The following is a 16531-nucleotide window of genomic DNA, read 5'->3' as shown; positions in this document are numbered from 1 at the left end:
CTATGAATCCAAAAATGATCCAAAGCACAGGGGAAAGACGGTGGGTAGTGGAATACAGATAGGGATCCCAACTCAAAGAACCTCCAGTTACTGTAAGTAACTGTAACTTTCTCTTCCCATGCTGGTGCCTATGTAGATGACTGGCAAGCAGTACTCAAGAAGGAAGAGGGTGTGAGGATGCAGGCGGCAGAACTGTTTGAAGGATTGATGTCCCAAAGGATGCGTCAGTGGATGAGTCCTGTACTAGAGCACGAATGTGTGAATAGTATTCCCTTTGCAAATGTGAAGTAGAGGTGCTTCTTGAAGCGATGCTATTGATGTCGCTTGTGCATTTGTAGAATGGAGGGGAAGCAGATGTGAAAGCTGATAAAGTAAGATACAGCCTTAGATCCATTTAAAAATCCCCTGAAAGAATATAGCTTGACCTTGGACTCTTTCCACTACAGCAAGAAACGGCCTGGGAGATTTTCTGACTGGCTTTGTCCTTTGTAGGTAAAAGGCTAAGGGTCATCTCACACTGAGGGAATGAGGTCTCCTCGGGTTTTCAGATTCATATAGTTTTAGAAAAAACATAGGTAAGTGGACTGACTGATTCAGGTGTAACTTTAGATAACTTTGGGAGTGAACTTAGGGTGTAAACACAATAAAACTGTCTCCATCGAATATGGCAGGTCAAAGGGTTGCCTGGTGAGCACCAAAAAAAACCCCTCTCGATGAGTAGGCTTCCTTACTGGTGGAAAGGAGAGCTCTCTCCAGCTGGCAAAGGGAAACCTGGGAAATCTACATGGGAAACCTTACAGTGACACAGCTGTAAGGCCTGTAGTGTAGACATTCTAACTAGTGGAATCTTTTTGACTGTTAGTAAGGATGCTTTGCATGGATTCAGAGCATGAACATCCTAAAGTTGGCAGCCATCCAAAAACCACACCCTGAAATGGAATGGTTGGGATACTTGATTCTGCCCTTCCCCCAGGTCAGGAGATTGTAAAAGGGATGAATATTGATTGGGGACCAAAAAAAATGCATAGGAGACACGGGAACAAAAATTGTCTGGGTCAGATGGGGGCCATGAGAATGACTCATGCCCCGTCCTGGTGAATTTTCCATAAGACTTGAGTTAGGAGTTACAAAGGAGGGAAGGCATAGTTCAGATGATCTGACCACAGAAGGAGTAGAGCGTCATCTTGACAATAATGCTCTAAAGCACCTCTTGAGCAGTTGCACTACTTGTTCATTTGAGAGGCACATTGGTCCCTTATGTGGGTTCCCCAGAGAGCAAAAATACTGTTTACTGTGGAGTCATGTAGCTTCCACTTGTGGACAATAACAGTGCCTGCTGAGGGAACCTACCAGCACATTTTGATTCCCTGGAAGGTAAACTGCCAACAGGGAGATTTGATTGCTGATGCAACAATTCCATAAATGGACTGCTTCTGTACACAGAGAACTAGATCTTGCTCCTCTCTGCTTGTTGATGTAAAAGACAGTCATAATCTTGTCCAACATTATGAGGACATGGTGACCTTGGATGAATGGGAGAAATGCTTTGCAACCTTCTTAGACTCCCTGCAACTCCAGAATGTTGATGTACATCCTGGCCTCACGGGATATCCGAGTACCCTACACTGTGTGGCTGTCCATATGGGCTCCCCAGCCTAAAAGGAGGCATCTGTAAAGATTGTTCTGTCTAGTGAGGAGGAAAGGAAGGGAATGCCCCTGTATACTTGATGAGAATTTGTCCATCTTAGTAGAGATGATGTTACTGTGCTGGGAACTGTTACCCTATGGCATTCGTGGACTGTTTGGTGATTGTACTGTTTGAAGCCATGCCTGCAGGCAATGAAGATGGAGCCTGGCAAATGGCATGACAGAAGCGCATGAAGCTGTGTGTCCCAAGAGAGGAAGACAAATTCTGATTGATGTTGAAGGTTGTTCATGACCTGATATATGAGGTTGTTCATCACTTGGAACTTGTCCAAGGACAGACAAGCTCTTGCTGTGATTGAATTTAGGGACAGTCTGATACAGTCTAAAATCTGTATTGGAGTGAGGACAGAGACTTTTGAGTTAATGCTGACCTCTAGGGAAGGGAGGAGCTGAAGCACTGACAAAGTTGACTCGTACGCTTCTTGATGTGTCTTGGCAACAAGAAGCCAGTTGTTGAGACAGGGGAAGAAGATGAAGATGAAGCCATGATACCTAATATAGGCTGCTCTTACTGAAAAGACCTTGGTAAAGACTCTAGGTGTGGTAGGGCCAAATGGGAGCACTCTGTATTAAAAATGGTTGGGGCTAACTATGAACCTGAGTAAAAGTCAGTGAGTGAGGTCAATGTCCACATGAAAATATGCATCCTTCATACCAAGAGCTATAAACCACATGTCCTTTTCCAGGGATGGGATTATAAATCCCAGTGTCACCATGTTATTGTTCCTTGCTGCAGGAGGGATTCTACTTCTTTTTGAGAATCTCCCCATGAGAATGGACCTCAAAAAGGGGCAGAGATGGGCCTTTGGAGGGGACAGGCAGGTAAATTTGAATGTGTGGGAATCAGCAGATGGTGACATCATTGGTTTGCAGCTCTTTAACTCCCACCCAATACATCTTTTAGCCAGGAATTGGGGGTTGGGATGATGATGTTGCCATAGTAGGTACAGGGAAATGGCACATCTGAACTCTTTGCCTCTTATGGGGTGGCTCATACGATTGCTGGTGGTAAAATTGTTGAGCCATTGAGCAAGGTTTGTATGATTGCCTGTGGAATTTTCTCTTCAGGGCAGAGTATATATTTCCGAGGAATGGAGAGTGGCCCTGGAATCCTTTACAGTATGTAAGAACTCATCAGTCTTTTGGCTGAAAAGATTTTTTCCTTCAAAGAGCAGGTCCCTCATGGTGTTCTGGACCTGGGAAACCCCAAAGTGGGAAGCTATGATTCACGGCACATCACAAGGGCAGTTGCTATTGATCTTGAAGATGCATCTGCTGCATCTACTGTTAACTGATGAGCAGTCCTGACCATCAGGACTGTTGCAGAAGCTTGTTTCTTCTTTACATCATAGCTCCATCAAACTTCTACCACTTCCTATACCCATCCTTGAGAATGCTCTGTTCATAGACCACTGAACTTGAATTTAAAATCTCTCTCTCACATCCTCTAGATTGCAGAGGAGTTTGTCTATATTATGCTTCATGAGTAATCAAATATAAAATCCTGCCTTTTTCCTTCCTTTTACTTGTAACTATATTTACTCTACACATTTCAGCCTTTTTAAATATACTGACAAATATTCTTATTCCCTCCTTTTGTAACTATTGTACTCATGGATAGTACATAGCTTTATCACTACATCAGTATTTTCCATAGTGCAAAAACATCCAGTCATTTCACAAATGGAATCTGATGGGGATAAAATGGTTTAATCTTAAAATGTGTGCTTCTTTAATCATTCACCAGCAGCATTCTTTCAATGGAAGATGGCTCTTTAAAACAATTTATTATACTTTAAAGCCTTTTCCTTTCTGTTGGCAGTTCCATATACACACTGGCAGTAATTGCACTTATTTATATGTGGTAGCAGCAGGATTATGCCCGGATTCAATAGAGTTTTACAGTGATCATCGGAATAGCATCTTTTATCCAGACCTCTTTAAAATACATCACACATATGATAACATTTTTGCAGTGTGCTTACAGCAATGTAAAACCTTGGATTTCCCTGGCCCCCTCATCTTTTCCTTTGTCAAAGACCTGTTTTCTCATACATATTACCCTATGGACTATAACCCCTGATTGCTATCATTCTGTTTTTTAAATGGAGTTGTGATGGTAAGAACAGTGCCTGTTTAAAGTGGCTAATATACTGTGTGTATACATTTTCTGTATGAGGTAATGCGAGAGATTCCAGTGCCCTGCACAGTAACTAAATAACCATAAATCATTTTTCATGCATATGCAAAATTGTCCCTCTAAGCACCTTATTAATTATTTCAAAGATACTTAGAGGTCGCCACTCATAGACATTTCTATGCATGAAGCCTCATTAATACAAGACACCATACAGAGAGATGGGATACATTTTTTGTTGCCATTAAACAAGGGCAGAGAGAGTATAATTTGTAATTTTTTATTTTATTTTAATGACCAGTATAATACAACCACCTTTTATCTGCAAATTTTTTGTCTCCGCTGATACAAGGGCTGCTACATTATTCTGAGCAGCTAACCCTATCAACATACCGGAGTTCTAGTAAAGAGAGCAGTAGTCTTGGATGTTGCCTATTTTCAACTGGCATGGTGCTGAATGATGCTAGATAGTCGCTAGGCATTACAGAATTAATTTCATTCTTCTAAAAATCACAATGATACATTTAGTACAAGAACTGAGTGACGCTATGTCATTTTCAAAGTGATATAGCATAGATCATAAGCTGACATAACTTGCCTTCTAACACTATACTGTCTTCTGGTTAAGTCAGTCATGCAACAGAAATCTGATAAACAGCGGTATGACCAGGCAAAATACACGTGTAATAATAATCCACCTTTCAGAGTACAACAGCAAGTGATTAAACTTATCTGAGAAGTGTTGTTCATCGAAAATCCATGCCATAGATCTTTGCCTACTCAAATTATTATGCGAATATGGTAACACTGATCTTGTCAGTCACAGTGATCCTTTGCTGTAATTGCTGCTGCTTATTTTTATTTTATTGTGTGGGGTATTTTGACCTCTAGGTTGATTCAATAAAAGATATTAAAAATCTGTTATATCTGTATATTCCCTCGATAAAAATCAGAACAGCGAGTCAAATGTTAATGGAAACTTCAGGCAATGTTCATTATGTTATCTATATTTTTCAAAAACACTGCAAAGAGAACTAATTTGCACATGCAAACAACCTAAATAAGCTTAATTACAAGACTAAGCCCAACTTTACAGTTCTAGGAATGCATTAGACAAATGAAGTGAATTTTAAGTAATTCCATTTTTATTTGAAAGTGGACAACTGAAATAATACTTGGAGAAGAGCGAAGCTGTGACATTAATGTTTCCCATATACAGTACCATAAATACATCTAGAGCGTGAATTTGTTACTTTTTAAATGTGTGTGCAATGACACAGTATAAGGATTTGAACTTTATAAAGAAGTATTTGCTTGTGTGCACTTAATAGTTGTTTACTTTATCACAATATTGGTCTCATTACACTAAAAGTGGGTTAGTTCCATATTCCTGTTAGAGATCAGCCCAAACCACACCTCAGATCTCAACACTCCAAACTTTGATGAATTTCAGATCTAGCTTTTTGTGTTGGGTTAATTCCTGGTAGTGAGAAATTGCGGTGGACAAATATTGTCACAGTAAGATAAATAATAATCTATTCGTGTGCACAATGGCACCTGTTTTACTTGAGAGGAAATAATTTCTAGGTCTTCTTAGGTGCAAGCTAGAAAAAGTTGAGTCAAACATATCTATATTTTCCTAAGGATTAAATAGGAAATTTATACAATAATGTATTGTTTAATAAGCACTGCCGTGATGTTTGGAAATCAGCATCAAATGTTATTGTCCTGTATTTTTCTACTTGAATTTACAGTTGGTGAAAGGCACTGGACTGACAGCTCTGGTGGCTGAAGTCTGCATTGCTGAAAGAAGCAGAGCAGCTAACAGCAGCTCATGTTTTCCAACATTGCCCCACAGTTTCGGCACTCTGTTCTGATGGACTATCTAGAAGAGGAAGGAGGTAATCAGTCACCAAGGGCCAGATTTTAAAAGGTATTTAAGCTCCCAAAAATGGGAGCTAGGTGCCTAAGTGCATCTGAAAATCACACTATCTGTATCTTTAGGTACCTAAATACCTTTTAAAATTTGCCCCCAAAGGCCAATGCATGGACACTCTGATGAGATTGCTAATAACTGTCAGCTTAATATCAGTTTTGATGACATGTCAACATCATCTATCCACCAGAAACTGAACTGAGATCACTGACTTATTTCACATAGGACAAAAATCAGTGACCTTTCAATCACTACCAACCTGGGGCTCAGATTGGGTTTATGATTTGGAGATGAAGAGGCTCTAAATTCCATTCGTACAGGCTGACTAGGGAGTTTTCCTGGGCAAGTAGGACAAATACCACCAGCTTCAACAGAATCCCAAGTTTCATTTAAAAAACCCATATATTCCTAGACCTTTTTGCAGGGTTCTCAACTCCCATGATTGTATCATGAGTCCCACGATATTTGTTGTTATTCTTGAATCATCATGCAATTATATGAGAATCTCAGTTTCCAGGGTTGTTTGTTTGTTTGTTTTTAAAGTAAGTTGTAGTATGTAGGAATAGGACAATATACCTTTAAATAGTTTATGAGCACTCTAGTGGTGCTCACTGTGTTTTATGTAATAGAAGCCACCAGAGCCAGCCAGGGAAGCAGTGTATATGTAACTAGGCCTTCCATGTTTGTACATGTTTATTAAACACAGGTATTTAGGGTCCAGTTGTGCCTATGTGGTTGCTTTCTATTATTTTTGTTGGGTCAAGAGCAAAAGATGCAACACTAGCCTTCATGGTTACAAAGAAAAGCTTGAAAATGTGACCTCGGTACATCCTTTAGTCTCAAAAACCAACGAGGGAAGAAAAAAAAGAAGAATGCATTATTACTATTATTATTTTAATCTCATGATTTTTGGATTCTGACTCATGATTTTTGAGCCCTTAAGGTTGGTAATACTGTTGGGAAGAGTATCTTTATAACAGTAAAAAGAGTGTAACCAATAATGTCGTTGAGGACCGGTGAGAGCCCAGCAGCAACTGTTATACTATCATGCCTGTAGGGGAGCTATATGCATGCTGCCTCAGTTGGGCAGCAGAGCTGTCACTGCTCCCACTGAATCTTTCAGGCTCCCACTACTTTAGACAAAGCCTGTTCCCGCCCTCACCCCTCAGCCAGGTGAGGCAAGGCCCTGAGCACTTGTACTCTGCCTCTGTGCATCTTCCTCCATGCCTTCCCTCAGATCTCTCCTACCACTCAGCTCTAGCAGTACCCACCCCACGCCTAGAAAAGGGAGCAGACGATATCTAGCCCCTTATCTCCAGGTAGGGGACAAAAATCACAGAAGATTTACTGGTGTCTTCTCAAAGCAAGGGAACAAATAGAGCAGAACCCCTGAACTGAGAAAGTGGTACTGCAAGATGCGTTGGAAGTGCCTAGCACATTGTGGGTATAACAGCAATCAAATACATACAATGATGCAGCTAGGAGCAGAGGTGTAGAGCCATCAGGTGATAACATCAGGGCTGAATCTGGGGAAGTGCTACAGGAGTAAGAAGTCTGATTGAGGGAGAGGGCTGAGCTGGCTGCTACAGTTTTAAAGAGCTGCTACTAAGTTCATTGATTAATTTGGGGAGCAAATGGAAGAACTGGGAAGGGAACTGATGTACTGAGAGAGGAAGTGGAAAAAGGAATTGATTAATTTGTATGTGGGGCAGGGAACTGATTAATTTGTGATGGAAGGAGGCAGGGGGACAGAGTAGCATTGAATAGCCAGACATCATCATGGGAAAAAACAAGGAAGGAACACCAGGAGGAGAACAAATCATCTTAACCAAACTGCACTAGATCTGTTATTTATTTGGGGGTGAAGAAATGGAAGCCTTTTATGCAATATAATACCATTGCACAAAGCAATAGCAGATGAGGTTACCGTGTATAAAACGAGACTTGGCTAAAAAACATAAGCAGCATATGCACTGTCATGAAATGTGAACTTGTGGCCATTGCTAAGATGCTGTTGAAATAATTAAAATCAGCTGCAAATATAGACAATCTGAATTGTTTTTAATACTTGTAGATTTAGTATCTTTCAGGCGCGCCCTGATGTAGCATGTGTCACTCTCATAAGAAATGTCTGCAATTATTCTTCCATCTGTTGATATGAAACTGATTAGCTATTCGCTCTAACAGCCAATGCAAATCCATTTTACTTGCAGCTTGTAAAGTGAAGGGAAGGTATTTCATAAAATAAATTCTAGTGAAGACCTACACAGCAACTTTGTAAGAGCCTTACTCTCTATGTGACAATGTGATAGATTCAACTTTTTGTCTCTGATCTGTCAAAACAGATCTTTGTGATTCAACATAAATCTTCTTATTCTACATAAGCCAAACTTCACTTCCTAGTCAGGTACAGTAGATAACATAACACATTCCTTGGGTCATCTGTATTTCATTCTACATCGTGGCAATTAGTAGAGATAACTTCATCAACCAGAAAGCTATTTGAAATTCTGATTACAGTACTTTTCTTATTAGCACTTGAAGATAGGTCAACAAAGTTAACAACTTATTTGATTCAAAAGAAGTGATGTAGAGGTCATCAAGGATTTTTTTTTTATTTTTATTTTTTGGCTGCAGCTTATTGTGATCATCCTTCAGCTTTAGGAGGATGACGTACTAATGTGGAAAATGCATGCATTTGCTCATAAAAGAAATGCCCTTTAGAATCAAGTTAATACTCCAGAGCCAGTTCACCTGCAAAGCAAGAAGGGCCATTTCAATAACAAAAATATTTTCCATCAGATGAAACAACTACTAATACACATTATAATTCCATAGACATATTTTTAAAATAACACGCACAAAACCCCACAACTTGATTTGAAATCAATAGTATTTTTCTGCAGATTAGGGCAAGAATAGTTTAAAAAAACAAAAACTTACCAACACATGGGAGAGAGTAGCCAAGCACAGGGTCATGGATGAATTTGCGATCATTCAGCATAGTCACACAGTATAAATGGAAGCAGTCCAGGCAAATGACATGGCGATGCAAGCACTGGAACACCAGCACAGGACTTCTGTTAAAAATACCCAAAACAAGGCAATGCTACATTATTGTATCCAGTATTGTCTAGACCGACTATCCCAAAATATTTCAATTAAAAATTCAGTTACAGAATTATTAATATCTGGTTATATAGGATCATATGCCAGCATGGCATTTTGAAGAGATTTAAAGAAGATAAAAATGAGTCAGAGGCAAGAGAGATGAGATAGACTTTCACTGGAAATTTGAAGGAAGGTGAAGAATCAAATAGGCAAAGAAAAATAAAGATGGGTGCTCAAATGGGCAGACACTCCAGAAGACTCTCTCATAAAACAGGGTACGATCGTGTATAGGAGAGCCAAGAGGCTAGTGTAGAAAAGTGGAGGGAGAGGAGATGGGATTATAGAGGGATGATCTGAGAGGTAGACTAAAAAAAGGATCTGAAAGAGTTCATAGCCTGCCCTCACACCCCGAAAAGGAGGGCTGGTCTTGTAGTAGCATTACTGGCCACCGCCATGTGACAGCAAGGGCACTGCACTAGTAACAATGACTAGAAGAATTCTGCATGCGGAGTTCAGAGGCAGGCAGAATACTTATGGAGGTGCAGAAGGAGAGCACTCAGGACAATTTAGAAGCAACAGCTTCTCCCAGTGGTGGGGCCAGCCTCAGAAACTGCACAAGCAGCAAACATAGCTGCTGCACCAGCAGGACAGGGAATACTGTGGTGCAATCAGAACCACTCTCAATGCCCCTTCCGGACTCAAACATTGGAGTGTGGATCAGCACTCCAGGAGTTAACTTCTTGAATATGCTTTTGAAAAATTACAATATAATTTTGTTTTATTGCCCAGACACTTCTGGGATGGGCACCCCAAAATGTATATAACAGCAGAAACAATAAATGATATATTATGACTTTCATACAGGCTATAGCCAGAATATCTTACAATTAACATTTTCTACAGCATGATATAAATTAAAGAAAACCACTATCCATATATATATATATAACCACAGAAATCACTAGCAATAATCTTCTGAATGGCAGGAACAAAGTTCTGAGACTACTAGCATAAATTAACTAAAGACGCCTTTTGGTGGCTCTACCTTCATTGTCAATTCTGAAGTAACAACTGTGGCAGATATTGCAACCCTATGCATTGACTTTGGAGACAACTGTATTACAATTATGAATGATTTATGTATGATTGTATTCCATTCCATGGGAGCAACTCTACGAATGAAACAACAGGAGTGGGTGATTATAAGGCAAGTCACTGAAACTAAACAACTCCAGAGAAGTTATCCTGCATGGGGAAGTTTGCATATACTGGTGAGGATGGGTTTTCCAGAGACTAGGAAACAAATAAAGGGTTTGATATAAAAGGATGAGCTTGAACTCACTCATGGCCTTCTTTCTGATCCAGCAAATGGTCAGGACCTTCTTGTCCATTGGGGCCTCAAACATTAGGGAAGGGTTGGAAAGACATTGGCCTACTAGGGCCACTGAAGGCTGACAGGTGACCTCTGGTAAGATTTTAACATGTTTTTTCTTGGGTTCTTCTGCAATGCTAGTCCCATAATAAAAATGTGCTTGCTTAGAAAGAGCAGTAACGGCTGTTACTGTTCTTAGCCCTTGGAAAACACTGTTCTTAGCCCTTGGAAAGAAAGCAACACACAGGCACTGGAGGTTGGCAGACTGTCTTGCTGGGAATATCACAGTGTAAGGGAGGGAGCTGTGCAGCCTTAACCCCTCCCCAATGCCCTCAGTCAGAAGGAAGTAGGACAAGGGTCCCTGCCCAGAGACAGGTAATGGCTGGAGATCTGAGACCTGACTAGGCACTTCTGGGGTCAACCACAGAGGGGGGAATACAGGTGCAGTTACCTTGAAACTGTGTTAGCAACGATGTGCTTTGATAAAGTTATTCCCTACATATGGATTGTGTACTACCTCTTGCCTGTCTTTGGCCCCGTAGCATTATTGCCCACCACAAGCATTACAAAATCAAGAATAAGGCCCTCCAAATCATGAGATTACCATGCAAATCATGAAAAAAATTGTTCTTTTTATTTGCCTTCTGGGTTTGTTTGTTTGGGGGGGGGGTTGGAGGGGGGCTGGTGGTTTGCTGTATTTTTTAAAGCTTTTTTGGTGTACTTGGGACACATTTTCAAGCTTTCCTCTTCAACTATAAAGAAACTTACTTTAAAAAAAAAAAAAAAGGTAAGATTTTCACTTATTCCCCTGTCCCCAGGAGCTGGGGCTTAAAAAGAAACCCCATCAAATATTGTGACACTTGTGATAAAAATTGCAAGAGTTGGCAACACCTCCATAGCATCTATAATATCTGCCACAAGATAGTCCGAAAGCCCCCCGTCTAACATTGAAATAATAAATTGCCATGTCCTCAAAGTGGGTATACAACTTCAAAATGTAATCAATAATAATTTCAGATGCTGTATATAAACATTTAATCTTTTTTGAAAATAAGCTTCAGAGTCATATACACTGTAGAATTCATGGTAGTGTAATGGTAGCTTTAAAAATATAAGCTCTGTGTTTTAAAGGATTTCATTCAGTAAAGCAGCTTAAAAACTGAATTAAATAAAACCTCTCCTATACTAATCCTTATTAGTTGCCCACTTGCTGTTCTGAATATAATAAATAATAATTATACAAAGACAGCTGCCAGCCAGAATGAGGAGCTGATCTGTGCTCCTCTAATTCTGCCTAGTCCCAAGATAAATAGGGAGAGCTAGAGGAGCACCTATCAGGTCCTTATTCAGTCACAGGGACACCTTTACCTCCCTGCCAAATTTGCATATCTCAGAGACTCTCTCTCCTGGGAAGGAGGATGAGACAAGATTCCCACCCCTGGAACCTTCCCATCCTGGGCCATTGGGGATCTTTCCCTTTTAGGGTGTTTGTTGTTGGTGGCCAATACTGTAGTATCTGAGTGTTTTCCAAGTTAGGTGGAAGATCTCTGGACCTGCAGCTCACTTTCTCTGGCTTCAAAGGGAAGACGGATGGTATGTGTGAGAGATCTACATGGGGAATCCAGCAAATTTAGAGAGAAGCATCTAAAAATCAGACCACAAATGTAAACAGTGGAAAAGGTATTCTGTATATGATCTCAAAAGGCAATACAACACTTGTGCAATTCTTACTTTTTCTACAAAACGTGAACAAAATTGCAACTAACAGAACTATTATTAAGCAATATTATTAAGTATTATGTAAGTGAACTAGTCAGTTACTTGTGTAAATTACCTATGGTGCCATAAATCTCATTCCCTTCTATAGCGCTGTTCATAATTGACTTTAAATCAAACAGTTCTCCAGAAAGAAAACACACACACAAACATATGTACACCTACATTTAAATTTGAGTTTATAAAAACATTTTTCTTGTGAAAATGTGATTTTTTTAACGGAATCAGAAATACAGCAAACTTTTAAAACTATATACATATAACTCTGGGTTCTGATGACATCACAAATCACTAAAACAACATTCTCATGGATACTGTTAAGTCAATTGAGATATACGCTTGCAGTCTAAAATACCTATGTCATAATGCCTAAATAAACACAATAAATATATATATTGACTGGTGCCAGTTTCAGCCGGCATTCACACTTCCATTAGAACCAAGAATTCACAGAGTCTGTATCAGAACTGAGTGCTTCTTGGGAGTGAGCAGTGGTTAAAAACAGAATTGGAAGTCTTGCTCCTTAGATCAATTAAAAATAAACATGTTGTTGAGATGACATGCCTAGATTCTGGGGTAAGTGGTGAATATACTGAATGCTCCTTTAGAATAACCCCTAGAACTGCATTTGTGACTGATTAAATGAGGCTTCACCCTGAGGTAGAACGCTGACTTAGCTTAAGAAGCAGGAGAAAGTAGAACATATTGTAATGAGGCTTCTTGGCCTTAAACCTATTTCCTAAATTATTGATACCTCCTAACTTTATCCTCTAGGTCTGTAGAAGGGGGAAAAGGAACTCTGTTAGGGTATTAATGAAAATAAATCCTTTATTATCCCGTTTTCAAATGTTTCGTTGTCCACACCCAAATTGGAGATTTCACCAGAAACATACGTAGTTCACTTAGTTTTTGTTCATTTATTCCCCTCCAAAAAATTCCTCTGACATATAAAACCCAAAGTGAGTTCAGCGGGATGTGTGAAATACAAGTGTTTTCTAATATCAATAATGTAAATCTGAAATAATGTGTTTCTTAGAAGGTATTCAGTAGTTGGGCTGAGTTACAAATTCATGAAAACAACCTACACAAAAGATATTCCTAAAAGCCTGAGATAACAGGCCTGTCACAGGGGGTGCTCTCTTCCCACACTAGTGCCTCCTAGTGGCTCACCCGGAGATTAACTCCCACATGCTCTAATGCCCCTTCCTGAGGTTGCTCAGCCCATCATCTTGCTCACTCACTCCATGGCTTCTCTGATACTCCCAAAGGTGTGTGCTTTCCTTTTCATGGCTTAACCCTCTGGCCAAGTCACATGTAAATTCCACCCCATTCCACACTATTATCAAAGTCTCCCTTCAGACTGTCTCTAACAGTCCCCAAATAGGCTGCCCCTTGTAGGGGAACCCGGGCCCAACTTCTACCCTGGGTTCCAATCCAGGACCCTCAACCCAGCACCTCAGATCTTCACTCGCACAGTCCTTACTGCTCTTTCCCTTGACTGCTTCCTATAGTACCTATTACAGATGCAGCCTCCTCCCGCCCCTTTCTATCAGGTATAGGGTTGCCAGGTGTCTGGTTTTCAACTGGAATGCCCAGTCAAAAAGGGACCCTGGCGGCTCCAGTCAGCACTGCTGACTGGGTCATCACAAGTCCAGTTGGCGGTGCAGCGGGGTTAAGGCAGGCTCCCTGCCTGCCATCGCTCCACATGGCTCCTGGAAGCAGCAGCATGTCCCCCCTCGGGCTCCTATACATATGAGGTAGCCAAGGGGCTCCACACACTGTCCCCGCCCCAAGCACCAGCTCTGCGGCTCCCATTGGCCAGGAACTGCGGCCAATGGGAGCTGTGGGGTTAGCACCTGCGGTCAGGGCAGCGCGCAGATCCGCCTGGCCATGCCTCCGTGTAGGAGCTGGATGGGAGACGTGCCGCTGCGTCTGGAAGCTGCCTGAGGTAAGTGCTGCTCAGAGCCTGCACCCCCTCCTGCGCCCCAACCCCCTGCTCCAGCTCTAATCCCCCTCCCAACCCCTCTGTCCCAACCTGGAGCACCCTCCTGCATCCCAAATCCCTCACCCCTGACCCCATCCCCGAGCCCACACCCGGAGCCTTCACCTCCTCCTGCATCCGAACCCACTGCCCAGAGCCCCCTCCCGCACCCCAAACTCCTTGTTTCTGGCCCCTCCCAGAGCCCTCACCCCCTCCCACAGCCTAACCCCCTTAGACAGACCGATGAAAATGAGCGAGTGAGTGAGGGTGGGAAGAGCAAGCAACAGAGGGGGAGAATGGAGTGAGCAAGGGGCAGGGCCTCAGAGGAGGGGTGGGGCAGGGCAAGGGTGTTTGGTTTTGTGTGAGTAGAAAGTTGGCAACCCTAATCAGGTAGGGTGACTGCAGGCCCCTGACTACTTGTCCCCCTTCCCTGCTGCCATCTCCCTGGCTGTACAGAAGCCCCAGCTGTTTTTGCCCAGGTGAGCTTATTTCTCAATTAAGCCTCATTGCATCCTAGCTCCCCTCCAGGTGCAGACTATGACTAATTGGCCTTTCTTGCCTATATTAACTCCTCCAGGGCTAGTGTGGGTTGAGTGTCCCATCACACAACCTCTCTGTCCACCTATTAGGAATATCATCTCTTTTTAAAAAGGAAAATCTAACACTGAACATTGAAAAGATCCATAATACATCATACTTGTTATTGTGCTAAGGTTGCATGGTTCCTTTGCATTACGTTACCACTGTGCATTTACTTCAAGGAAACAGAGAGGAGATTTAACATAAAATGGTTTCTGCTTAGTATGGAAATACTCTGTGGCACAACAGTGATCCTGTTGCAGCTGTCATCTGCTCTATATATCCCCCCTCCCCAAACTGAGCAACAGCAAGACACAGATAATACCAGATACATTGCTATAGAATCCCAGCTAAATGTAGAAAGATATAAAGACTGATCTTGTTTAGATAAGACCCCCACTGGGAAATAAATTGTTCTAGTATATCCCAAAATCTCATGACAGGTGTTATTAATGTACTAAAAGTCAGTGCAGTAGCTATGAATGTGAGGAGCTACTTAGCATAGGAATTATTTGCAGACACAACAGTGGATTAAATAAAGCATCTTTCACTGCCACCTTATGAAAACCTTGGGCTAAAAGTTTTTTTTTCTTATTAGTCCTTATCCTTCAGCTTTAGAAAGGACTGTGTGAATGATGGTTAAACAGCACACCCCATCTATCAGTCCTTTAAAAAGAAAAAGAAGACGAAGAAGAAGAAGAAGAAAGTGAGTAGCTGATTTGGAGCAAGGGGATGTAGATAAAGCCAGTAGAAATTTGTGGGGGGAAAAACATGTTGATAGAATCTGTGAAAATCCCTGGGGGTCATTTTTAGGTGACAGTTGTTTTTTTCTCACTGCTGCATCAAAATCTTAACCAAATAATAATAAAAAAATAGCAGCAGATGTCTATATGGCTGACTTTCTGGGATTACACTCAGTGAAGCAAAAAGAGCCATGTGGGATTCATTGCTTTGTAATAAATAAGTCTGAAGGCACATCACTACATCATAGCATTTATCCCCACCCACAAGTGCTATATTTATAAAATGCTCATGAGTTTCTAAGTGATTCTTTTATTTTATTTTGGCAATGTTCCTCTACCTTCAAAGGCTTTCCATATAAGTACCATAAAATCATTTTTATTGCTAAATGGATCCCCATATACTGCTCCAAAACATACACTTTGTTAACTTACATATAATTATCATTCAAGAAAATACCTGTTTTTAAAAAACAGAATTATTGGAAATCACAAGCTATGGCTACATATACAATTCTGACACTATCCTAAACACCCACTTCATTCACACATACACAGTCATTAACAAGAAATATTCTCTATAACCAGCACCCAAACAATCTTAACTCTATCCCTGTAAAAGAACACAGTAATTAAAAGCTTAAATAAAACAAATGATCCACTCATCATAGCTTTCTCTTGGAACTGTATACAAAAACTAATATAATCCTTTTACTCATGCAAAGATTATACAAAGTCTGACCTTTCATACAATCACTTATATAATCCACAAATAATATAATAATAATAATGGAGATATCCCATCTCCTAGAACTGGAAGGGACCTTGAAAGGTCATCAAGTCCAGCCCCCTGCCTTCACTAGCAGGACCAAGTACTGATTTTGCCCCGATCCCCAAGTGGCCCCCTCAAGGATTGAACTCACAACCCTGGGTTTAGCAGGCCAATGCTCAAACCACTGAGCTATCCCTCCCCCCCCCCCAAATCTAAGACTTAAACCATTCAAAACTACTTGAATCAGTGAATCTATCTAAAGTTTCTTATAGAGCTAGCACAATAGTAGATAAGCAAATGTAAATTACAAACTTTTCTTACCAAAAAAAACCAATTCAATATACCTCGAGTTAAACAAATATCATTAGAAACAAGGCAACTATTTCTAAAGATATATTTTAAAATAATCAAATTGTTTTT

At 40.8% G+C, this 16531-nt stretch overlaps 1 protein-coding gene across 1 annotated transcript in view; it reads right to left on the bottom strand.

Moving 5' to 3' along the window:
- Positions 1 to 16531, bottom strand: part of PRKN (parkin RBR E3 ubiquitin protein ligase) — a 1198020-nt gene that overhangs the window by 406436 nt on the left and 775053 nt on the right. Inside the window, exon 7 of the mRNA XM_034765264.1 lies at positions 8724 to 8860. Within this exon, the coding sequence (XP_034621155.1) occupies positions 8724 to 8860 (137 nt within the window). The remainder of the gene's footprint in view (positions 1 to 8723; positions 8861 to 16531) is intronic.

The sequence above is a fragment of the Trachemys scripta genome, chromosome 3 (genome assembly GCF_013100865.1).
Source record: "Trachemys scripta elegans isolate TJP31775 chromosome 3, CAS_Tse_1.0, whole genome shotgun sequence".
In the NCBI taxonomy this organism is placed as follows: Eukaryota; Metazoa; Chordata; order Testudines; family Emydidae; genus Trachemys; species Trachemys scripta.
The sequence above is the reverse complement of the archived record's forward strand: the minus strand, read 5'-3'. Positions and strand labels throughout refer to the sequence as shown.